This window comes from Pectinophora gossypiella, chromosome 6 (genome assembly GCF_024362695.1).
Source record: "Pectinophora gossypiella chromosome 6, ilPecGoss1.1, whole genome shotgun sequence".
NCBI classification, from domain to species: Eukaryota; Metazoa; Arthropoda; class Insecta; order Lepidoptera; family Gelechiidae; genus Pectinophora; species Pectinophora gossypiella.
In genome coordinates, this window is record NC_065409.1 from 7483613 (window position 1) to 7507733 (window position 24121).

The 24121-nt window shown below is 36.8% G+C and overlaps 5 protein-coding genes and 1 long non-coding RNA gene across 8 annotated transcripts; 3 read left to right on the forward strand and 3 right to left on the reverse strand.

Moving 5' to 3' along the window:
* The first annotated feature begins 573 nt into the window (after positions 1-573).
* LOC126367443 (INO80 complex subunit B) lies at positions 574-3404 on the forward strand. 2 transcript variants are annotated; one of them, XM_050010956.1, is made up of 4 exons: positions 574-741; positions 2122-2303; positions 2401-2759; positions 2845-3404. In XM_050010956.1, the coding sequence occupies exons 2-4, from the start codon at positions 2252-2254 to the stop codon at positions 3385-3387; spliced, it is 954 nt and encodes a 317-aa protein (XP_049866913.1). In that variant the 5' UTR covers positions 574-741; positions 2122-2251; the 3' UTR covers positions 3388-3404. The 2 variants fall into 2 exon arrangements, with proteins under 2 accessions (XP_049866913.1, XP_049866912.1); XM_050010955.1 differs by lacking the exon at positions 574-741 and having other exon boundaries at positions 2078-2303.
* A 224-nt stretch (positions 3405-3628) lies between these two features.
* LOC126367444 (BTB/POZ domain-containing adapter for CUL3-mediated RhoA degradation protein 3) lies at positions 3629-6187 on the reverse strand. The gene is made up of 3 exons (XM_050010957.1): positions 5752-6187; positions 5404-5663; positions 3629-5284 (listed from the first exon to the last, which is right to left on the reverse strand). Exons 1-3 carry the CDS (start codon positions 5960-5962, stop codon positions 4832-4834), a joined length of 924 nt encoding a protein of 307 aa, XP_049866914.1. The 5' UTR covers positions 5963-6187; the 3' UTR covers positions 3629-4831.
* A 2487-nt stretch (positions 6188-8674) lies between these two features.
* Positions 8675-11610, reverse strand: LOC126367439 (solute carrier family 22 member 21). The gene is made up of 8 exons (XM_050010949.1): positions 11393-11610; positions 10699-10778; positions 10460-10619; positions 10051-10377; positions 9736-9960; positions 9398-9615; positions 9123-9322; positions 8675-8887 (listed from the first exon to the last, which is right to left on the reverse strand). The coding sequence occupies exons 1-8, from the start codon at positions 11608-11610 to the stop codon at positions 8675-8677; spliced, it is 1641 nt and encodes a 546-aa protein (XP_049866906.1).
* On the forward strand, positions 8806-11618 carry LOC126367449 (uncharacterized). The gene is made up of 2 exons (XR_007566491.1): positions 8806-8907; positions 9400-11618. It is a non-coding gene; the product is annotated as an uncharacterized LOC126367449 (long non-coding RNA).
* A 2152-nt stretch (positions 11619-13770) lies between these two features.
* Positions 13771-22858, forward strand: LOC126367438 (uncharacterized). Of its 2 annotated transcripts, none has more exons than XM_050010947.1 (10): positions 13771-14006; positions 14287-14521; positions 15135-15226; positions 15588-15711; positions 16106-16284; positions 18040-18310; positions 18796-19023; positions 19976-20101; positions 20825-21234; positions 21319-22858. In XM_050010947.1, exons 1-10 carry the CDS (start codon positions 13896-13898, stop codon positions 21556-21558), a joined length of 2016 nt encoding a protein of 671 aa, XP_049866904.1. In that variant the 5' UTR covers positions 13771-13895; the 3' UTR covers positions 21559-22858. The 2 variants fall into 2 exon arrangements, with proteins under 2 accessions (XP_049866904.1, XP_049866905.1); XM_050010948.1 differs by having other exon boundaries at positions 13772-14006; positions 18055-18310.
* LOC126367446 (intraflagellar transport protein 20 homolog) lies at positions 22649-23925 on the reverse strand. Its single transcript, XM_050010959.1, has 3 exons — positions 23666-23925; positions 23419-23573; positions 22649-23257 (listed from the first exon to the last, which is right to left on the reverse strand). The coding sequence occupies exons 1-3, from the start codon at positions 23787-23789 to the stop codon at positions 23141-23143; spliced, it is 396 nt and encodes a 131-aa protein (XP_049866916.1). The 5' UTR covers positions 23790-23925; the 3' UTR covers positions 22649-23140.
* Positions 23926-24121: the final 196 nt, after the last annotated feature.

The window sequence follows — 24121 nt, forward strand, 5'->3', positions numbered from 1 at the left end:
GTGACCTTACATACTTATTCTCGATTTAAACCCAAAGTTACTTAATCCAGATTTATTGACCCAGAAGACCTAAGTCTCCCTGTAGCTACTTGTTTACTTAAACTCATCGCTTAAGCTCCATAGCAACCTTTTTTATCCCCACATCGAAGGTTAAGCTTAATGTACACAGAAGAGGAAATACGGGACAAGCGGGCCGTGCTTGTACAGTCTGCCAAGTCAGCCCCATCGCAACATCTGTGTAAACGCCCTAAAATCTATTGATTCCGGTAACTCGACATCGATTTTCCGGTACCTCCATCGAATTTTATTTTTTTGGTACGTCTAGGTACTACTACCTACGGTTTGACTATAATGTTAGAAAGTATTGTATTTTTATCCCACAGTTAATGACTGTAGGTACCATAATACAACACTATAAATGAAATGGTACTGTAGTTTAGTCTTTGAAAATGTATACTTTTTCATATTAATTTATATCATATTTATATCATAATAATTTCATAATATAAATACCTACCTAGTTCAGCAGTAACGAAGCAGTACCCACCTTATTTAAATTGGTTTACGCGCTGGTAGAAGCACCTATCTCTAGCACGTATAGCGCACCTCTGCAAGAAAGTAAACTGGATTTTACCGGATAAAACTGGCCATTAGCTCGGGAAGGGGTTAACGGGAGTCCACATTACACAACTTACTGACTGCGAGCCACTCTGCGTAGTTTCTCGCTCGCTAACCCTACACGTAGGTATCTTTACTGTTTACTCGAATTGGTCCAATTATTCTTATTAGCGAAAAATAAGCTTTTTTGTTAATTCTATTTTTAGAGATCAGGCAAAATTGCATCCCCAGTTGCAAGATCCTGCAGAGAGAGAATTTATGCAAGTTATAAGAAAGTACCTATGTAACCTTATTTAAGAAAGACACAACATAGATTAGAAAAGTAGTTAAAAAGTGGTTTTTGATTACTTATAATTCTGCTCATCCCATTATTACGGATTAGTAAATTCGACACGTGTGCAGTTTATCTTCATATAGTTCATTGCGTTGCATACCTGGGTAAGGCCAGACCTGGGTAGTGTATAGCATAGACTTCCATGGTGTACTGGTCAGTAATGTACACCTACCTACCCAATGTAAAGTGAACTATAAAGTTCTGCTAATGACGTTCCGTCTGTTCAATAAACTCTCATATAATTTTATTATGGTATATCTTCGAAGCCCGTGCACGTCTCCTAGTCCAATTCTGAGAAGATTTAAGGACTGACTTAACACAGGGATTCCCTAACTTTTAAAATAAAATAGCCTTTACTTCGTATTGCAAATGATTACTAAAAACATTAAAATTAACTGTTATACGGGACCACAAATTTTAATGTGATGAGTAAAATAAAATTGTTGTCCTATTTTGTTCATAACTCGGTATTACGTCTAACAAACAATAATTTCGCGGATCCCCTAGATGCGCTGCTATATCAATCAAAAATAATAATAATTCAAATCGGTTAGGTAGTTTTGGAGTGATCGGTGTTATGTTTGTACATGGATTACTCCAAACCTACCTACCTACTAAAAACGCATTGAACCGAGAACCCCCTCATTTCTTAAGTCGGTTAAAATGCCAGCTCAATGCGAGTATCTATGTAAACTTGGACGCAGCGTATCTCCCAGTCACCAAAAATAAAAAAAAAAAGGCTTTTTGGCGGGAAACGGGAACGGGACAGTTGCTTTCTTCGTTGAATGATCTAAATAATTACTAATACGAAGTGGTGTTTTGTGGTTAATGATCGCATTAAGTTAGTCGGAAGACATTTGCGAGTGTTATTATATTGGAGTATTCAATGAACAAAGTGTATCTGCCTATTTTCGCTTCGTGCCAGGAAGCCGCTTCATAACTCAAAAGTTTATGCGGACTTTTGAGTTAATTCGTTTGGGGTTCGGAGTAGGAGCCTACTCCGAGGGTAGGGGCTTAGGTTTCATCATCATCACCTTTCATCATTTCATTAATCATCAAGAAAAAAAAATACGTCAGACATGGCTGTATGGGCCTTCCCTTTGCCTTAGCCTTGGGGGAAAACTAAAACAAAAAAAAAATATATCGCTGTCAGTTTGACATTTTTCCAGTGTAGACAACTTGAAAACATGGTTAAAAAACAAACAACAATCCAGAGTAATATTTTTAAAAACGTGAAAATATCTTACTATTTGATATTATAAAGTCGCATAATTATCTCAATAAGTAAACCAGAGCAATATGGTTCGCCGTCAACGTGAACAGAGCACAACCGAAGACGAAATTGTAATTGGTAAGTAACGCCACTTCACTATATCAAGCCTGAATTAAATATTTATTTACTGTCAGTTTTCCTATTTTCACACATTTTTATATTATTATTATTTTAGACACCCCGCCTCAAAAGAAGCATAAAAGGCATAAACATAAAAAGCACAAGAAAAGGAAAATCGAAGATGATTTCGACAGTGACACATCGATTGATGTCGCGTACGAAGACGCGATGGATAAACCTTATAAAATTAAAACGAAATCTGGCAAGGACGTGCCAGGAACCTCCGCTGCGGATCTTCTGAAAGCTCAAACAATGAAATCGTCGTCAGATTCAAGAAGATCAATGCCTGGCTCATCATCAAGTACCCCACCTAAACCATCCACATCAAAAAAGAAGAAGAAAGGGCGAGATAGTGGAACTTCAAGTGAAGAAGAGAGGTGGTTAGATGCTATTAAATCTGGGAAGCTTGAAGAAGTAAGTAATAATTTAATTACAATGTATTACACTGTATTGTACCATTATACATAATGTTATGTTCACATCTACTTTATTCTTGCAGGTTGATGAAGAACTTAAGAAAATTAAGCCTAAGGATCCTAAAATGATGACAGCTAGACAAAGAGCTATGTATGAAAGAGGCACAGATAAAGAACCACTACCTGGAGGTGAGGTTCTGCTGGCATTACCTTCAGGATACAAAGAAAAAGTTATGACTGCCGAAGCCATACAAAAAGCAGCACTTAAGTCTCAAAAACGCAAACAAATGGCAGACGAAAAGAGAGAAAAAGATAAAAAGAAAACTATGGATCGGTTGCTTAAAAAACAGGAATCCAAGAATTTGAAAAATGCTCAGAAAGGCAAACCTCCAAAAAAGATAGAGCCTATGATTGTTTACAAGAATAATAATAATGAAATAACACTGTCACTGCCAGTAGGTGTACCATTTCCAATGGAACAAAAAGTTCCAGTGGAACCTCCCCCAGCAGTCACTTGTGGTGTTACTGGATGTGAAAATGCAAAAAAGTATAGTTGTTCTAAAACAGGTATTCCACTTTGTAGTCTTGGATGTTATAAGAAAAATTTAGAAACTGTTTCTACATAATAAATCTAATTTATATACCTCATTTTTCATTGTACCTTGACAATACGGATAATGGAATTTCTTTGTAATGGCAACAGGGTATTACAACTCAACAGGTCATTGGGCCTGGTAATTTATATTTATACACAAAATACACTAACATTACCACTGACATAATGAACATTACATGTTGTTTATGTACAGTTTTCTCAACCAAATAAAGTCTTGAATGCTGTTTTTTGTGGGAAAATAAAATAACTGCTAGACAGTGAGCATATATTTGTGAGTTAAACAAGTTAAAGATAGAATTTATTACTATAATACATTGATAAATATATACAACTGTGGCTTGCTCTAGTGACACCTGTCTCCATGTGGGCAGGAATAACAATTTATATGGCATCACATCATGTTGAGACTTCCATTAATTCATCACAAATATTTCATAGTTACTAGTAAATAGCCTCAACCTACCTATACCTGTATTGCACTATTGTTCAAAGGTAGATACTACATTGTACACAGAACAAATAATAAATATCAGACTAGACCTCTTAACAAAACAATCACTTGCAACAAAAATATTAAAGATCATACCTTTTCTAATAGAATTTTAAGTATCAAAGTATCTGCTTCACAAGTTCAAGACTGACTTTATAAATGTATATAGAGCAATGGCAATTTTACATTATAATATTTATAATACAAAATCAATGAGCTTCATTTAAGTTTCTTCAGGAACAAGATCTCACTACTTACTAGACAACATTGATTTGGCAATTACTTGAGCTAAAAGTATTTCAAGTGTAATGTTTAATGTACTGCAAAGCTTGTACATTGTGTATTAAACTCTTAGACAACACCTACTAAACATTGTGGTTTTTTTATTTACATCTATAAATTGCTACAAGTACAAGACATATAGATTTATATAGAAATTGAAGATAATATAGGTAGAAAAGAGTAATTGTTTTTCATTTACACACCCACTTAGAAATAACATGAATAACAAATACTGTAGGTTTGGTACTGACAAGTTTGAATCGTATACTGCACATTAACAATTTCTAAACATTAACTATTAGTTTAGGTTTGTATTCTAAGATATGTGTCCTTAATTTTGCACTACTGATTTTGACATTTATGGAAATACTATTTTCTATATTTTTGAGTTTAATATTCTATTTCACTAAACACGAAACCGATATGTAGACACATATTAGTAAAAGTTGTCCATGATATCAATTTTCATCTGAATTAGTGCCACAATGCTTCCTTCACATCACCATTCCAACATCCTTTATCCTGAGAGAGCTCAAAGAGTAAAGACCCACAGAGGGGGTAGCTCTAGTATAGTCTACAGACCAAAGCACGGCAGCCAACAGAGTGGCAAGAATAAGCCAGCTTGGTATCAGACATTCGTCCGTTTGGAGTTCCGAAGGCGCGCCAAGCCGGACTGTAACCGCTAAGATTGATTATTCTGCTTATTCGACCTGAGTCGCGCAAGTCCAGACCGCTCCTCCTCCTCATCACTGGTGCACGAAAGACCTCCGACTGCACCACGTGAAGATGTAGCTTGGATCAGATCCTGATCAGGACCATTTCTACTTTCATATAACAGGATTCCTAAAGTTTCTTCATAAATTCTAGCCTCCGGGAACTCAACTTTAGTATGCTTCTTATCAGTAGCATAGACAATGGATGTACAGCACACCTCTGCACACTTCTTGCCATGTCCAAAGAATGACCAGCAACAAATTTCATTAGAGCCAATCACATCTTTTATAAACAATACTCTGCCACTGAAGCGTAGTGATAATTTGTCAAACAGTTCAATATTCTTCAACAAATTGTCATCCGAAGTACTGGTGTATGAGTACTTGTTGTTGTGTCTGTTGATAAGTAATTTCACAACAGGCTGCGAAAAGAGAAAGTCCTATCATTTACATGTGAAATTATATTTTATGTTAGGCAGATAAAAAAAAACAAAAATTAATATGCATAGTACTACTATACAGGAAAGTATGGTAATTATACCTTCGATGTTGACATGATGAGCAACTGCTCCTCTTTATGTGAAGTAATCAAGGGAACTCTGCATATAGGCTCAGCTTCCCTCTCCTTTTTAGACAAAGCCTGCTGACAAGACTCTGTCAACTCCTCAATGAGGAAATATTTAGCCTCGGCTAACAGTTCCATTATCTCACGATAGCTGTCTGGTAAAGCAACTGTTCCATCCCGAAGATAGTTCAGAATTGTACCAAAATGCTTTCCACAGCGGTCAATTAATATCCAACCTGAAAAGATCATAAGCAACATATTAGATACCGTAGATTCGGTAATGTACGCCGATCCATGAGTCTTCAGTTCGGCCTAAAAACTTACCTTCAGAGTCTGTGAGCACCTCCATACGCCCACTGAACATAGTTCTCAACATGTTATCACTCTTTGTAAGAGTACCAATGGTAGTGTAGAACAATGTACCACCCACGTTAAGCTTAACATACTGAGATGGACTGCCTTTTATCAAAGTTTTGTGATCGCCCGACATTTTAATGGAGCTAAAATCAAGACGTTGGACCCGACAATCCAACATAACCACACCCTACGATTAGCAACTAGACAAGAAAAACGAAGCGTCTACTTTATCTTTTTTTCATTTTATCGTAACCACTTCACTGTAACTATAAATGCAATAACACAAATGGTTATTATTTTTACCAATACTAGATTTTATAAATCAATCCTCATAGAATGAAAGAAATTACAATAAAACATACGACAAACAGGCGCACGGCTGATTCACTCTCATACAAAAAATTTTTGGCCTATAAGCGATGGGGAATATGTCAACCGCGTCCCCCGTGCCCCTCCCTCAACTAATTCATTATAATGCCCAAGACAGGCTCAGTGACATTAACACGCTGACATCACGTTTATTTCTTAATGCGCACACGTTGTTCCATTGTTGATGAAGCTGTAATGTGTTTTCGAGTCCATTATGCTCATTAACCTGGTGACTATTTTTATTCGTGATGACTATTTGATTCACGTATAATATTTGATATAAGTAACTGGTGCAACATCATATTTTAAAGGACATACGTACGACGGATTGAAAGTTGAGTTGCACGACTGTATGCGATACAAGAAAAATCATTTATGAAATTCAAGAATAAATGAAAAAATAAAAATAGTTTGTTTTCTTTAATAATCCAAATAAGTAAAATGAAACACTTCCTCTACGAATAGTTATGTTCCATTATAAACTTAATTAACCAAGTGAAATTAGCACAATTAACTTATTGCCTTTGCTCATTGGCTCAAACTAACCAAATACTATTAAATGCCAAATTCAACTATTCCCGTCTATATCACTAAAAAAATATCTATGAAAGTGGGTTGTCTGATACCTACGTATCAGACAACTATCTTACTACTATCTTACTAGTCTGTGGACAGACGCCTTCCATTTGCGTTAAATTGCGTTCAATGAGTGAGTGAGTTGACAAACAGTTCTTGATCATATCATAAAGCGCCTATTAGAGCGATGTTACATATTGCAATCATTCATCAATCATGACTTAGGATTAAAACAAAAATCGACCTTAATGATTATTAATCTACGTGCTCGTTATTTATATTCTGTTTGTGAGAATACTGATAACAAACCATGGTATTTCGGCTTTCTTCGTCGCACAGATCAAGTAGGGATCCTACGCGGCACTATTTTTGTCTATGGTGTGATGTCAGTATTACCTAGGTATTTCCACGGCATTCCGTCAATCAGCATACGACCCTACAAATAACGATCATAGGCAAGTAATAATAAGGTCGATTTTTGTTGGAATAAAAAATCACGAATGATGATAGCTATAGGTAATACCGCTGTAATAAAAGGATTGGCTCAAGCCAAAAGAAAGACAAAGATATTTCATTGACCATAGAGAACGCATCAGTGTTGCTAATGAAGTACATTTATCCCTAGAAGGAGGGACTTTCCAGGCTACGTTTCCCAAAAATAATATAGATGGGGCTGTCGAGATTTGATGTGATAATTAAAAAATATATAAAAATAATGCTTGCTTGATATTTGGATCACATTTTGTATAGAATTATGTGGCTACCTAATTATATTGCTTCTCTTTATTTTGATCAGAATATAATGGGTGAAAGATGTAATTGTGCCTGGGTGTAATAAAAAGGGTCATCATTTATACCTAAAACAAAGATAAAATATGCATATGTCTGTTATCCAATATCCATGAAATTAGAAAGTTAAACGAGGGAAAATCTTTAGAGAGACATCTATATTGTTTTTGAGGAACGTAGCCTGGAAAGTCCCTTATCCAACATGCATCTATCCTACTAATAGTCAGAATGAAAAAGTTTGTGAGGATGTGTGGATGTTTGTCATTTAATAACGCAATAAATACTGAATGGATATAATAGAATATCATCATAGTTAGAGAACTTATAAATAAGCAATAAAATATTTTGTAAATTAGTTAAATATGTGTTATGTAAATTGGAAAAATTCTGCCATCTGCGAGCTATTTCGGCATGCGCAACAAAAACTGTAAAATTACCTAATAAAACGTATAGTGGACTACAGCATAGATGTATTTTTCATGAATTCCTATACTTACATTGATGTTTATTATGTTACTTGCGTATATGCCATTCATGCCAAAATAGTGAACCGTAAATACAATACAATACAATTTCCAATTCTTAATTAGTAGTAATTAATAGATATTTACAACCATTCTGATATCTAATGTAGATAAACCTTGTACACTACGTAATTTAAACTAATATTTCAAAAGTTTTATCGAAATGAGAACGCGCTGCTAAAATGGTTCTTCCCGCACAGGTCGGATGCATTACGAACGAAATGGGGAAAAAATCCCGACAGTCATCACAATCCTTGCGTAAATTTTCCTACATACATACATACATAAACTCACGCCCGTAATCCCTAATGGGGTGGGCAGAGCCACAAGTAATCAAAGACGACTTGCAGCCACTGTTGATACGATGTCGTAAGCTGGATATGATGAACCTTATGGTGATAAGGGATCAGCCTATCGCCCATAACATTAGTCCATCATATTAGAGGACACAATCCCTTTGTCGGTTTTTACGACATGCCCGGGAAGACAAGCAGCTGAACGTTTTCTATGTTTTTTATTTGCTCCCAGAACAGCATAGAAGCAATTTTCCTATCTGTTACATATCCACGCTTAGCTACTAAAGGTATGATAATCATTTGGGAGGAAGGACAAAGAAGGTTGATAGGTCCTATTTAATTTAAATTTTCGATTTCTTCTGTCGCAGCAGAATATTTCAAGGAATCTCGAGAATATTTAACTCTCTTATTACCAAATTCTTGAGCATCTTTTACAGTTTCTGGCAGCTTCATATTTAAAGTTTCAGGAAGAATATAAGAAGAAAGTATACCAATTACCGAAACTGCTGCTAACACCAAGCCAGGTAAACGTGAATCAACCCGATGTCCCTGCAAAAGAGCCTATAAAAGTAAGTAGATAGATACTAATACGACAAACAATGATGAGTTAGACACATACATTGTGATGCAAATGAATATCACACCAAAATCAGGTCTTTATTAATTAATTTAAAATCTGAATCACATTATATCTAATTAATTAAAGTGATAATTATGACGAACCTGCTGGGCAAGGTTCGCATCTGGAGGTCACAGGTTAACAAAATATCTATTATACACTTACCATATAAAGCACGTATGGGGCTATAGCCGAAGCTCCACTAGAAGAGACGTTTCCAATGGACATGCCCAACTGACGGAGGCAAGTAGGATAAAGTTCCATATTTAACAGATTGATTAAGTAATACGAAGAAGTAGTTGACATTCTACATATTGTCCTTGATACAGCACCAATCCATATGTTACCGATCCAAGCACTTTTATCTAGAGAAAAATAGTTAAATAGTTTTATCTGATATTTTAATTATTAGTATAATTAAATATATTTGTCTTACTTACAGTGGTCATGAAAAGATAACATCGTCCACATTGAGGCTGTTATACCGTACACAATCATCCCAGAATATCGCCGTCCAAGAATATCTGCAAGCCACGCTCCCACTACATTTCCAGGCATTTCAACAGCTGCTTGCAAAGCGAATTCTAAAAATGGGTTTCCATCTGTTTTCTCTCCTGCACTTATTAGTAGTACTCTGTAGCTTAGAGTTACAAACACCCTGTAAATAAAAAGACTAGACCCCATAATCGAAGATCTTCGATCATATTACATGGAGTCGGAGATCAAACTTACAAGCATAGTGGATGGTTTTTTATACTAAATTTGCCAAGACCCTTACCATAACAGTAGTTGTAAAATAGTACTAACTGCTAATGTTCTACTAGAAAATAATGCTACAGGTCCAGGCATTTTATCATTTCTTTCTATATTTGTATTTGATAATTCCTCTGCTGTATTTGTTTCTAATTCTGATTTATTTATTTTTGCTATTTGTCTTAAGTTTCTAATACATTCTTCGGATTTTCCTGTCTGCCAAAGCCATCTTGGAGATTCGATTGTATTCCTGTTAATTAGTTTAAATAATACAATTTATTATAAGTATACAGTATAGAATCTTTATTACTCTCTTAAAGATTATACAATAGCGCCTTACCATGAAAATAATAAATACGGTATTAATGGAACAGTAGTTATAACAAAAAACAGTTTCCATTCTCTAATCCACCAATATAAGAGCGACATGACACATACACCAAAACTCATAGCAGCGACTCGCAACGTGGCCGTTGTGGTTCTTCGCTCTGGTGAAGATATTTCTACAGATATGACTGACACGCTTTGGACGGCAGACCAAGAAGGAAAGGACGCTATGATACATCCACAAGTAAATAATACATATGACTGGGCAGCGAGAATAGATACTGTGCGCCCAACCACAATTAGTGCTAATGCTATAATGTACGTCAATCGTCTTCCGTATCTGAAAAACAAAGTTATGTTCCAAACAGTAAAATTATTTATAAAATTATAAATTAATTATAATTATTTAAATAGTTACGTACGTATCACCAAACCATCCGAATAATAAAGATCCAATTATCTCACCAATCATACTGTATGCGAATATATTTACCACATACAATTCCTTACTGCAAACCCAATTATTTTCAGATGGAACAGTAGATTCATACCAGGTTTTATCGTATACAAATTCTACACATTCTGAAACCAAACAATAGACTCAGTGAAACTGTCTAACTTGTTATTTAATACCTACAGTATTAACATTTCGATTACCTACCTTTAGTCTTATTATTTTGTTCGGGATTTTCATAAACCATACAACTATTTAATAAAGCTTGACCGTTCAAATCGTTTGACCTGTAATCATATACAGGTAGTAATTAGTTCAATTGCCACGTTAAATTAATTGCAGTTAGGTGAAAATATAGGTGTAGTAGGCTGAGCTGTAGGCCATCTATGGGGTCCACGGGTGGCGGATAGTGAAACGGCCACCAGATATGATGGTTAGCTGTGAATTTAAAAATAAGCAGTCCCCGACCAAACAGCGACAGGATTAGCAGAACGTAGTGGGTAGCTCACTGGGACGGGCTAACCTATAAAATGCTACTTAGGTTCTATGACGATCTTGTGACGTAGCGAGTAGGCGCCGCTACTTCAAAAGCGCACCCCTAATGCCGGGCACCACCGGTATCAGTACTGGTTGGAGGCCGAGGAAATGGATTCTGATAGGGCTCTGGCTAGAACATCACCGATTGGGTCAACCACCGTTCTACACGCCCTATCTATGGAGTAATGACGATTACCCCACCGACAAGAGCGCAGCTCTTAAATAAAAAGAGAGAGAGAGGTGAAAATATGTAATTATTTATCTTCGGCTCGGCAATATACGACTCTTGGACTTCCCCATCCCTTTTCTCAAATAAATTGATGTAGAAACATCTTATACTATTACTTATGGTCTGGGAACTTACATTGGAATATACTTTGATCTCCATAAATTGTCACTGATGTTTTCTGTTTGTTCAGGAAGCTTACAAGTGTGCGGAGGAATCACTAATGCAAGGAATATGCTCATATATGACGTGCACCACAACCCGGCAAAAATCACATTATAAATAATATCCCACTTCTTTTGAAATAAGCTATTTGGTCCCACTTCTAACAGAGCACGTTCATATATAGATTCCATGTTACAAATACTATTTTTTTAAATGTTATTAGAGTAGGTAGTATCTTACAAACTAAACTACACGTTATACCAAAACTGATATCGCACTAAATAACCGAGCACACTTTATCTATCTTTCAACTGTACAACATTATTTAATTACGCACAATTAGGTATATATCAGGTCTTGGCGGGGTTATACTTACACAATTCTGAGATAAATCAATACGAGGGTTCTTTAAAACAAATATCACATTAACTATAAATATTTATAATGATAATAAAATAAATTATTTAGTTTAGTGGGTGACGCAAACAAAGCATGTATAGTATTTATTTATAAGTTTAAGTACAATGTTCCCTACATTGATCTATTACTGCTGGCACAGCAGTCTCTCCTGATAATCTCCTATGCTCTTTTAGATTCAAAGCTTATAGAATGTTGTTGAAATCGACAGAGATCTTCTTCTGGTTGGTGTCTTAACGTGCCTTCCGAAGCATATTATAGTATTTACATTATAGTTATATAGCGTCAAATTTTACACAGTGTGACGCATAATATAATTTCCAACATAACACCGTTGGATCGTCGATCCCTAGTCACACTACCAACTTGTGGCTAGCGAGGGACTATGCTCTGTTAGTTACCCCGAAAACATCAATTGGCGGCTGCACACTCTCGCCGCCTCCTCCAGCACACCTTCTGTATCTTCCAACACGCCGTCAACATCAACATCATCCCGTATCAACTGGTCCTCATCGTCAGACTTCAGTTGGAGCATCAGCACGTCCATCTGCCAGTCGCTCACAATGCTGCCTGGACGCGCCTACCACTCCACATCAGGACTTTGGAGCATTTACAGTTCCATGACCAACTGCCCAAGCTGCCTGAACCTGGAACAGCGACACAGCACCCTGAGGTCCACTGCCACACCACGCTGTCGAGGCCGCCTTCTCGTCTCACGCCAGTCGCCACCTCCACATCTCAACTCACCAAGGACAGGAGTACAACCCATGCCGTACACAGCTATTTTTGACTCTCAGGGACTAGGGGCAATACGGCGTTCCTGAAGAAGCACTGAAGCACTTGAATCGACCTCCGGTCTGAGGGGGGAAGTTAGAGATGTGGCGGACTTATGGCTAGTGAGGTACAAAGCTCTGATCCCCGAAAATATCCTTTGACAGCAGCACACCCTAGCCGCCAAACATATATTGTAAATTATTTATCTTTAGGATCCTAAAAAAATTACAGGTTTGGTTGTTTCTTTACTTTGTTAAGCATAGACTCATTGGTGTGCTAATGTTTTTGTGAACAATGTTTGAACTGAATCTAACAAAACTTCCATAATCAATTATTATGTCATTAAAATACTTTACTTACTGCATTAGAGAGGATCTAAACGCATTACTTTATTTATAAAATATACTATCAACTGTGTATAATCTAGGTATAATCTTAGCCTGTTCCATATCATGGGACGAATTAAAAAGAAAAATAATATAGGTATAATCGCCACATTTCAGTGAGTTGCACAGGCCGCGTATATTTGGAAGATGCTTGGTGTGGCTCACACTTGCAATACTTATTGGGGTAGACAGAGTCAACTATAATGCGACAGAAGATGACAGTCTTCCTTGTTGTCTTACAAAAGACAAATATTTGTTTATGAACGGCAGGATCATCAGGAGCCCATCACCCATAATTTGAGCATTTATACATCTGTACATTAAGTATATAATAATTTTAAATGTTTTAAACCATTTTTGGTGGTTTAATAACGTTTCAAAACGTTTTTTAAAGAACTAAATGAATCAAACTCTATATCGATCCTCCAAGCCAAGTACTTAATACCAATGTCGTCAAAAATCAATCACGTCAAAAAAATCTATCTCCATGCTTGGTCCATGCCCAGTGTCTGACTTAAGATCTGTTTATCAGTTTAAAAAAGATATTTGCCGCCAAAGCGCGAATTTAAAATGAGATGGTGCTTCTACTCTCCAGTTCGCGAATTAATTGACTATATGTGTTCGAAACATAAAATTACTGTATAAAATCTTAAATATAAACCTAAACAAGGGGCTACTTTAAAAAATGTAAAAAACGTATAAAACAATATCGAGACACGTGGGTAAACTGTTTTAAAGGCTGGCAATCTATAACTGTTAGTTGTCTTTACTTACTTTATTCTATAGTCTATAGTCGGCCACTGGGAGCTTTGCCGCTCGTGTGATTTTTTTGGGATATTTTCGCGCCTCCTTTAGTAAATATATGTTATAATTAAATTTTATATGCCTAACATTCCAACATGGGTGCCTATTTGTCTGAACCTGTAACTGAAAAAGTATCTAGCGATGAAGCCAACGATAAATTAGAGTGCGGCGCAAGCTCCATGCAGGGATGGCGTGTCAATCAAGAGGTATGTTGTTTCTTTGATTTATATATAATGTTTCGCACCGAACTAACATAAAAATATGTTGTTCCGATCAATTGCTGACATTACTTTTGATTTTTGTAATAGTCAAAGTCGTTTTTCACCTAATTTATATATGCTCGACATCGCACGTTCCAGCATTGGATTTGATGCCGCAATGCATTTATAATTTCAACATGAACAAATTAAATAGTCTCTTCTGCATTGTATTAGTAGAGCTAGCAAAGTTGTACTTTCGATTGATTTGATTGTGTATTTTTTGTAGGATGCTCACAATACAATCCTAGACTTCGATGTGAATACATCTTTGTTCGCCGTGTACGACGGTCACGGAGGCGCCGAAGTAGCCACATACTGCTCTCAGAACCTCCCTAATTATATAAAGAACACAGAGGCATACAAAAGTGGAGAACTTATAAAGGCTTTAGAAGATGCATTCTTGGGATTTGATGCTACCATTGCAAGCAAAGAGGTTATGGACATACTAAAAGAACTAGCAGGTATATTTCTTTTCTTGACATATTATTTTAGAAAAGCTTTATTTAAATTTTGTGCACAGTACCTAAAAAAAAATACTACAATATATGTGAATGTCATGAATTTCATAAGTAATATTATATCGTATATTTACACAAATACCAACAATGGCTAGGTACCCATCTTCTGTCAGTTTGATTTCTGTTCAACTTGTAGTTCTCCTTATTCCTCTTGTAACCACTATCTTTAGTGATGAATAAAGTTAATAATTTAAAATTATATGCTGCTAGACTACTGTAACCCAAATTGGGCTTTTGGCATATAGGCATAGAATTGAGAATAATACTTCATATAGAATGGTAACTATTCATCATCATCACTAATTTGTATGTTGCACTAACCTAGATTTAGCACACTCCCTCTTGGGCTAAACTTTAGTCTAAATAGCGTAAGCTACTAAGGAGCAAGGGAGACACCGGCGGACTGTCTCACTCTCATTTACATGGTAGATTATATGGTAAGAATTATATTTTTGGATGGAGAGTCTAGGGGGTAGGCTAGAGTTAGGCTAACTGTGGAGAACAGAAGTAAATATATTTTTTTTTATGTCAAATGTATTTTATTTGCTGTTCTTAGGTGAAATAAATCCACCAGGGCCTAGTGACAATGAGGACTCAGAAGATGATAATGTTAGCAATTTATATCAAGAGGCTCGGCTACCATTACAGGTAATTATTTTAGTAATAATTTGTTTGCTTTTTTGTTTGCAAACTGGCACTAAAGTTATTATGTAGCAGTGTGCTGATAATTAATGCATAATATAAATCTTATTCTTTATTAAAAGAAAAAAACAAACAGTCTATTCTATAACATATTCTTAAAAAACAACAAATTTATGTTTAAATTTCAGTGTGATCTTAAATTTCATCATTTTTAAATTTTTAAACAGTGACCATGCTGAGAATCTCATTTTATTTCGGCTCATAGGTATTTGCTAGTAACCCTTTGTTTGATAAATTAATCTATTTATGTGTAATATCATAAGGCGCATGAACTATTGTGTGAAATAATTGATATGTAATCTTGCAGGAGGTTTTGGCTAAGTACGAGAATAAGTTGAGCACCCTACATCGCACACGGCTTGGTGACACTGCCACTCCACTTTCACCATGCTTGCGGGCAAAGAAGAGTGCTGAAGAGGCTGGCTGCTCAGGTAAATAAAATAATAATTTGTTATTTCTCAACCATAACTAGATACTGCTAGATTATAGATTATAGGGTTATATAGTATAATAAAAATAAAATTTTCACTTGTAAGTCTTCTGATGATTGATGATATTGAAAAAAAGAACTAGTTTTGTCTTTGTTTATTTTCACCAGTAAGTTTATGTATATTTTCTAATGAAAAATAGGAATAGAATATAGTAGTCAGAAAACACTAAAATTTGTTATCATGGCTGACCTTTAGATGTCCTCTCTACATAGCTATCTAGCAAAATCCTAGCAAGACTTATCAATCTAAGTTGTACATTACTTCTAATTAGTTAAATATTTATCAACTGATATACAGTGTAGACGTCATAATTTTGAGTTTTCAATATTTGTAGGTGCAGGTGCATCTAGTTCGAGTTCCGGGATCGCGTTCGCTGCTGGTTCCAGCTCCGAGTTGGGCGGCGCCGGCGCATCCTCCAGCAACAACGGCGTCTGTGACGAAACACCGGACGAAGACGCTGGCGGTGTGTCCTCTACTAACTCCAATGAGGAGGACAAAGACTTGAATGGAGAGGTAAATGTACGAACATTAACTTTAATGAGAGTAAATGGCCTCCATGGTCCAGAGGTTGAGCATTGGGCTCACGATCCGGAGGGCCTGGTTTCGAATCTCAGTGGGGACATATCACAAAAATCACTTTGTGATCCCTAGTTTAGTTAGGAAAATACAGGCTGATCACTTGATTGTCCGCAAGTAAGACGATCCGCGCATCGGAAGGCACGTTAATCCATTGGTTCTTCTTACTGATGTATGATTACTTCTTACTGATGTAAGTACATAGTCATTACATGAGTCATATGACATATATACATACATAGTCATTACATGGGGCCTTTGGCGGCTCAATAGTAACTCTGACACCAGGGGGTTGGAAATCCACCTCGCAACCCACACGATTGAAGGACGGATGATAGATTTTAAATTATCAAATAAAACAAAAATGGTTACTTCCTCAGATGCTTACAGCAAAACTAGGCTCTCTTTGAGGATTCCATATAGACGAAACCAGATAGTCCGGACGAATACCTAACCTAAATAAAACAGTTTTAATGTGTTAAATTAGAATACTTAGGGCTTAATTATTATATATTATTACTTTATTCCTACACAATTGCATACTGTGTTTATTTATAGATATTTGTCACTACATATTTAATAGTTTGGCTGTTAGTAAACCTAGATAAATAAATAAATAATATTTGGTTTGATAATAGTTAAACCAAATGTTATTCAGATAAGTGACTATTCTTGTATATCTTTCTCTATGTGTTCTCTACCTAAAAAATAATCAGCCTGCTTGTTTTTGTTGTTGCTTGTGACATGGAATATTATTTTAAGTTATACTTGTCACTTTCTTATCCGCCGAAAAGGAAAGGGACGGGTAATCAATCGAAGGAATAACCTTCCAAAATGTTATATTGGCCAATAACCCGACAGTATTAAGTTGACATGTCAAATGGGTTGAATATCAGCGAAATGTCTATGTTATTCGCCAATGTCATTGTTCGCCTTTTTCCTTTTCGGCAAATAAGAAAATGACGAATATAACTTAAAACAAGTGTCTGCAGGATTTGGGGCCATTATCTATATTATTATCTTATATTATCCTTGGTGACTGTTCAAAGTTTTCACTTTTTCCGTAAATACAAATTAATTAAACCATGTTAAAGACGGTCTAATGTCCTTTAAAATCCAGACGCCTTTAAGTATTGTGTCTGAAAACCTGGGCCTTACGAGGATATACCTGCGAAAGAACTCACGACCAATTTTAGCTCATGCTTGAATTATCTGCACTTCGTTATTGAAGACGTGGGTCCGACCAGCGATATAAACTTTCACTAGATATGCTAGAATGTGGACTGTTTCGTTATCTGTAGGACGTAAATAAGTTTAACATACATACATAAATTCACGCCTATTTCCCATCGGGAACAGAGACTATGGAGTTCCATTTGCTTTGATCCTGAATCCTGACACACTTCTCTTGCTTCCTCCACATTCATCAATCGTCTCACACACGCACGCCGGTTCAGTGTAGATCGTACTAAACCTAAGGACATCTCCAATTTGGTCAATGTACGTCCTTCTAGGTCTTCCTCTGCCACCCCTACCTTCACTTTATATACCACTTTCGTAATCCTATTATCCTTCATCCGCTTTACGTGTCCAAACCAACTTGACACTCCCTTGTCAATCTTAGTCACTATATCGTCTTTTACACCACATCTCTCTCTTATCACACTGTTTCTCACTCAAAGATTTAAAAAGTCATTTTATCACAAGGTCTCAACCAGCGAGCCTGCTGAGAAAGCAAATGATGCAGCAATGGAGGTAGATAAGCCAAATTCCACGGCCCCAGACAGTTCAGAAGACAACTGTCTCGAACCGGAGCAGAGCGAGAGCGTCAAGCCCGCTGGCAACGGTGCAGGCGACGTGTGCAACGGAGAGGTCACAGACTCCAAGCAAGTAGACAGTCAGGAGAGCAACATCACTTCTTCCAATGGCTCAGCAACCCCAGTCAAATCGGGAAAAGCTAAAGGTAATTTTAATTATACTCTTTAGGTTTCCCGCTACATATTTATTATAAGAAACTAACGTGATTTAGATATAAGACTTTAGCAGAAGTAATTACTTCGAGGCTGGACTTACACCTTACACCATAGAATAACGAATAATACTATAGAACGGCAACTCTCCGCTCCCCACCAGTGGCTGAGCTAGGTTTACCTCACCCCCCTCGGTTTTACTTTAGTCATCAATCGTATGGGCGTCAGACATCACACACACAGATGCGCGTGTGCGATAACGTCAATGTGTACTGTAAAACGAGGTTTTTTGTGTGAAGTGTCCGAGGTGTGTTGACTAAGATTGCGAAAATAAGTTAATTTTGTGACTCTAAAACCAGATTACTGTAGCATGATTTAGTGTCGTAAAAATAATACTGTTGTATTTTTGTTTGGTTAATATTACGTGCTTTCCAAAATGTTCTAGTTCCAATATTTACCCATTTCAACCGTCTTCCAGATAAAACATCGCCAGTATCAAGTTCAGACAAAGCAGTCCCAGAGAGACCCAAGAAGACTAAGCTGCGTCGAGTTGCCGCCGAGGTGTACCAGTCGTTGTTGCGGCAGGCGGCTGCGGAGGACGACGATGACGACAGCGACTCCAACGATGAGACCTTCGAGGGGGGAGAATTGAATGACAGCTCGGATGAGGAGAATGGAGATGGAGTCGATGACTCTTCTAACGATGGTAAGATTTTGTAATAAATACACTATGTTTACTAATGTAAAAAAATATTGACTTCTTATGAAATGCAACAATGCAACCCCCTAATAAGGGGGCCTATCCTACACGCCACTAAAAACTGGCCAGTCGACCGTTCGCATGTTTGGACACAAAAATGAAAAAAAAAAACTGTTCAATGCTTGTTGCTCTCTATAGTTGGGAAAAATTGCCCAACGGGTCGGAGCACAGGAAACTGCAAACAATCCCGTGTAATTATTTAAGTATATTAAAGACGGTTTCGGGAGCGACCTACACCGCAACGGATTTTTCTGACGTCATCTTACTTCTAAATAAAAATAAGGACGCGACGCGGCGCGGTTTATGCAGGTCAGTCTCGGTGCTGACACCAATTGTAGAGGCCTTAACATCGTACAAGTTTATTCATGCCATATTTCCTACAGAGCTCGAGGGTTACAACCATTGATATACAATATACTTATAATCAATGGTTACACCTAAGTAAGAAAATCCTGGTTACTATACCATGTTTTACAAATATTCCGGTCAATAAAGGGGTTGTAGAGTGTGTGAGAGGCATCAAGTTTATTTAAGACCTAGTAAGATCCTCTACTTTTTGGGGAAATTTTTATTGTCACATATCCAAAGCCTGTAGCTCGAAAATGTGGGAATTCAGAAAGGTGTATAATTACATAGTTGTAGAAAATTTTATGAGCTTTCATTCACTGTCAGAACTTTTTTTCTTCTCTAGGACGCACCGTTTTTGAGATATTAGCGAAAAGCCCAAAAATGTGACCTCACACTCCGACCCGCCCCCTAGATGTGGGGACTTTTAGTATGTTAACTCCCTAAACACCCTGAATACATTCCTGAAGAAAAATCTTAGGACCCTCCTCACGCACTCTACACTCCCTTTTGAGGCGTATGTTGACAGAACTAAAAAACTGCCTTGTTATAGGTGAGGCAGAGGAGGAAGAAGAGGAAGAGGAATGCGACTCCAGCGACGAGGATGGAGATGAGCTCAGTCTGACGGAGGAGCCTGGCAACGACAGCGGCTGCACCGCCGTCGTCGCACTGCTCAAAGGTACATCCCATTTTCAATACTCCGTATTTTCTTACTAATATTATGTATAGTGGCACACCCCGGACACTTCATACCAACAACCTCGTTTTACACAGACACCACACATTGACGTTATCGTACAAGCGCGTCTATGTGTGTCACGGCTGACGCCATACGATTTAAGTTTAAACTATGTTCGAGGCGAGGTAAACCTAGCTCCGACGCTGGTAGGGAGCAAGAGAGTTACCGTTCTTTACGTAGTGGTAATCCACCTCATAACCCACACGATAAGAAGAATCTAGAGGTCCGGATTCGATTCCCGATAATGACATTGTCGAAAATCACAGTGAGACTGTTCGGTTTGGTTTTGGGACATTGCAGACTGAATCGCCTGATTGTCCGGAAAGGTATTTTTTACTTTTTTTTTTTACACCTCCCGATACGACACGACCTGCACCTTCTCCTCTTCTTCTTCTTTTTAGAGAGGAAGGAGTAGACCTAGGATAACATTTATGGTGCCGACTACCAGCCGTAAAATACATCCACCGACCTGCAGTAGCGTAGCGTGGTGGACTATCCTCTATATCCTGCTTCTGCCTAGCAGTGGACGTACTAGGCTGTTTATGTTGTTATTTTCTTACTAGTTATTACGCAGGGTTATGCTTTGTCTATACAGTAACTCAAACATGTTCCGCAACTTTTTACAATAACAACTACTATAATCACGGTATATTTTGTTCTCAGGCAATGAGTTGTATGTAGCGAATGCGGGAGATTCGCGCTGCATCATCTGCAGAGATGGCAAGGCTATTGATATGTCAATAGATCACAAACCCGAGGATACCCCAGAGCTCGAGCGAATAACGAAAGCTGGCGGGAAAGTATCCAATGACGGCAGAATCAACGGTGGCCTTAATTTGTCTCGAGCGATCGGGGACCATTCCTATAAACAAAATAAGGATTTAGATGCTAAGGAGCAAATGATCACAGCACTGCCAGATGTGAAAACTTTAACGATTGACCCAGTCAAAGATCAGTTCATGGTGCTAGCTTGCGACGGAATATGGAACTTTATGTCTAGTCAAGACGTGTGCGATTTCATTTTGCCGAAATTGGCAGAGGGCAGGGAGAGGTTATCTCAGATCTGTGAAGAGGTTCGTATTGTCACTTAAACTACTCTGTATGTAAAATATGTTCTATTGAGGTGCACATGTATGATGTTAATGTTATGTCCACAGATGTTTGACCACTGCTTGGCGCCGAGCACGATGGGCGACGGCACGGGGTGTGACAACATGACCGCTATCATCGTGCGGTTCAAGGACGGGCTCATCGCCGATGTGGGACAGCTCAGCAACGTGGAGGTGTCGAAAAAACGCGTGGCCGAGGAGGAACCCAGCTCAGAAGAACAACAAGATTCCAAAAGGCAAAAGGTTGATGATCCTCTTTCAAGTTCAGTAGTGACTTCCAGTGTTTAATCTTAAGGATAATGCAAGACAGTGTTCAAGCCACATTTAGTATTGTGAATGTTTGGTAGAGACTTAATTTATTTTTTAAAAAAGGTCGAATTGGCATTCAGTTTATTTCAAGAGTAGCTAGTTCTATTACGTATAAATTGAGCGAATCCCATTTTTGTACTTCCCTGTTTGATACGCGTTTGATACGTTCGGATATACTAAGTCGATTTGCCTTATTTTGGGGCCTGTTAACCCATGTAGTATGTTTTACTGTGTTAAGATTAAGTAATTACATTTTAAACACTCAATTACTAGACGAGTAGGCGTGCCCGTACGGCAAGAGTTAGTAATTAATTTACACTTTACGTAGTTTCGGGACTAGCGATTGAGATCGGCAGTATAACATAACTAGAATTTAATTCACGGTGCATTGTCAAATTGTACTCGTATTGGTACTGCTCAGGAACTACAGGCATTTATAGAGTGCTTTCAAATAAACCATATGCCTCTTGAATATGATCACTTACATGGGATACTTACTTCTTGATGTGTCATGTTTTATATCTTTTGGGTGATATATTGATAAGTTTGTAGTAACCGGATTGTATTTTAGAAGATATATCACATGACACGTCAAGTGCGACTTATGAGGGGAGAAGGTTTGCTCCTTATATGATAATAAATTTCAGAACTGATTTGTTGTCTAGCGACTAGTTTGTAAGCTGTAAGTGTAAGTTACGGAATTTAAGTTATAAAATCTTCAATACATTTTGAATTCCATATCCCTGCAACCTAGGTAATTAAATGAAAGCATTTTTTTGTTTGCTAGAGGAGGCATTTTTTTTAATTGTGACTTTTTAGTTTTAATTATATTTTCCGTTGCCTGATAGGGTTACCCATTGGAAAATAGGGGTAATAAGAGGTGTACAATCTTATTTTGTGTTGACTTTGAAAACATACAATTTATAGTGTGTTGTAAGCATAACAGGTGACATTTTATTACTAATCTCAACTTAATTTCTGACTTAATTAATGTGTATGTGTCTACAGTTTACATGTTACATTTTAAGTACTGGAAGACCAAAAATCAAAACTTACTTATTTTTTGATAGCGAGACGGAAACCCTCGCCAAGTTGGTTTTTTATTTAAATAGTACCTTATATTATGATGTGCCAGTGGATATAGATAAAATTTTGGTTGTATTTGGTGATTGGTATAGACCTCGACAATTTGGCATATTCCTAAAACAATCGGAAACGTGAAGAAATGTATAAAATTCAGTAATTTATGTATGTTAAACCCTAGTAATAGTTATATTTTTGTAATCACAGGTTAATAGTGAAGTTTAATCACTTTATTTGTAATGATCATGAAACAGTTATAAATCAAGTTTATATTTGTTATAAATTGTAATCAATTCTTTAATTTTGGAATAATTTCAATTTTTTCATCTATAAGTAATAATTTGCGCAAGTAACCCCATTATAATACTTTTATGTTGATAATAGAAACTGCATTCTTACTTTTTCATGTGTGTTTCAATGAAAATTACATTTTTGCAGACTGTGTCTTAGTTTTATTGTATTTGACGATGATATGACCTTATCTAATTTGTGTTAAATACTCAATAGTCTCCATTTGTGTGGCTTCTAGGATCTGCAGAGCATCATACTCGCTGTCTAGTTGTTCTAGAATCATTGTCTTATCGTTGATTTCAGCCTATAGAAAAGTAAAACAATTTAACAACTTAGTACAGACTACAATTTAGCAAAAATACATGTGTTATTCTTTGGTGGAAATACCAGCTCCTTATTCTTTGCGTTTAGCAAGATGTGTTACCACTTTATAACATAATAAGAAATAGGATAAATACAACTTACTTGGAGTTTCGCTTGTTCGGATTCCCTTTCCTTGGTGATTGATTTCAAAAGGTTCATCGCTCCTATTGCAGCCATTTTCTGCTTCTCCACATTGTCACCAAGTTCTTTCAGTACTTCCAATAATGAGTTTATAATTTTACCGAAATCTTGGACTTCTATAAACAAAAAATAAAATGTAAGTGGTTTGTTTTCCTTTATCAGTTTTATTTTGTTTCAAAACGTGTCTAGTATAATATTATATACTTGCTTGAATCATAATCCTTGCAGGTGTCTTTTAAATCAATAGTTTCTTTCAGTACATTATTTTCTAATACTCTTATTTTATTAATGTCATCATAGTAAAGATGTGCCTTCTGCAACTCCTCTGCCATTATAGCTTAAGATCACGTCTATTTTCCGTTGGGGTGATCTTGACGCACTAATACTAATACGACGCATAAACTTCGATTAGAGGAACAATTACGTTTGTTAACAAAGAGCGTATTCAACGTACTCTATCAATATCAATCAAATGCTAATGTTTCAATGTTTGAGTTTGTTTCTAAGCAACCGCGTTATTTTATTAGAATATACGTATGAATGGATACAAAATTTAATTGAACGCAGATATTAAGGATGAATTCACATGCCAGTCAAACTGAGCAGTAGTTTGCATGCCAGCCAAGTAGGCTTTTTGGCGGGAAACGGGAACGGGACAGTTGCT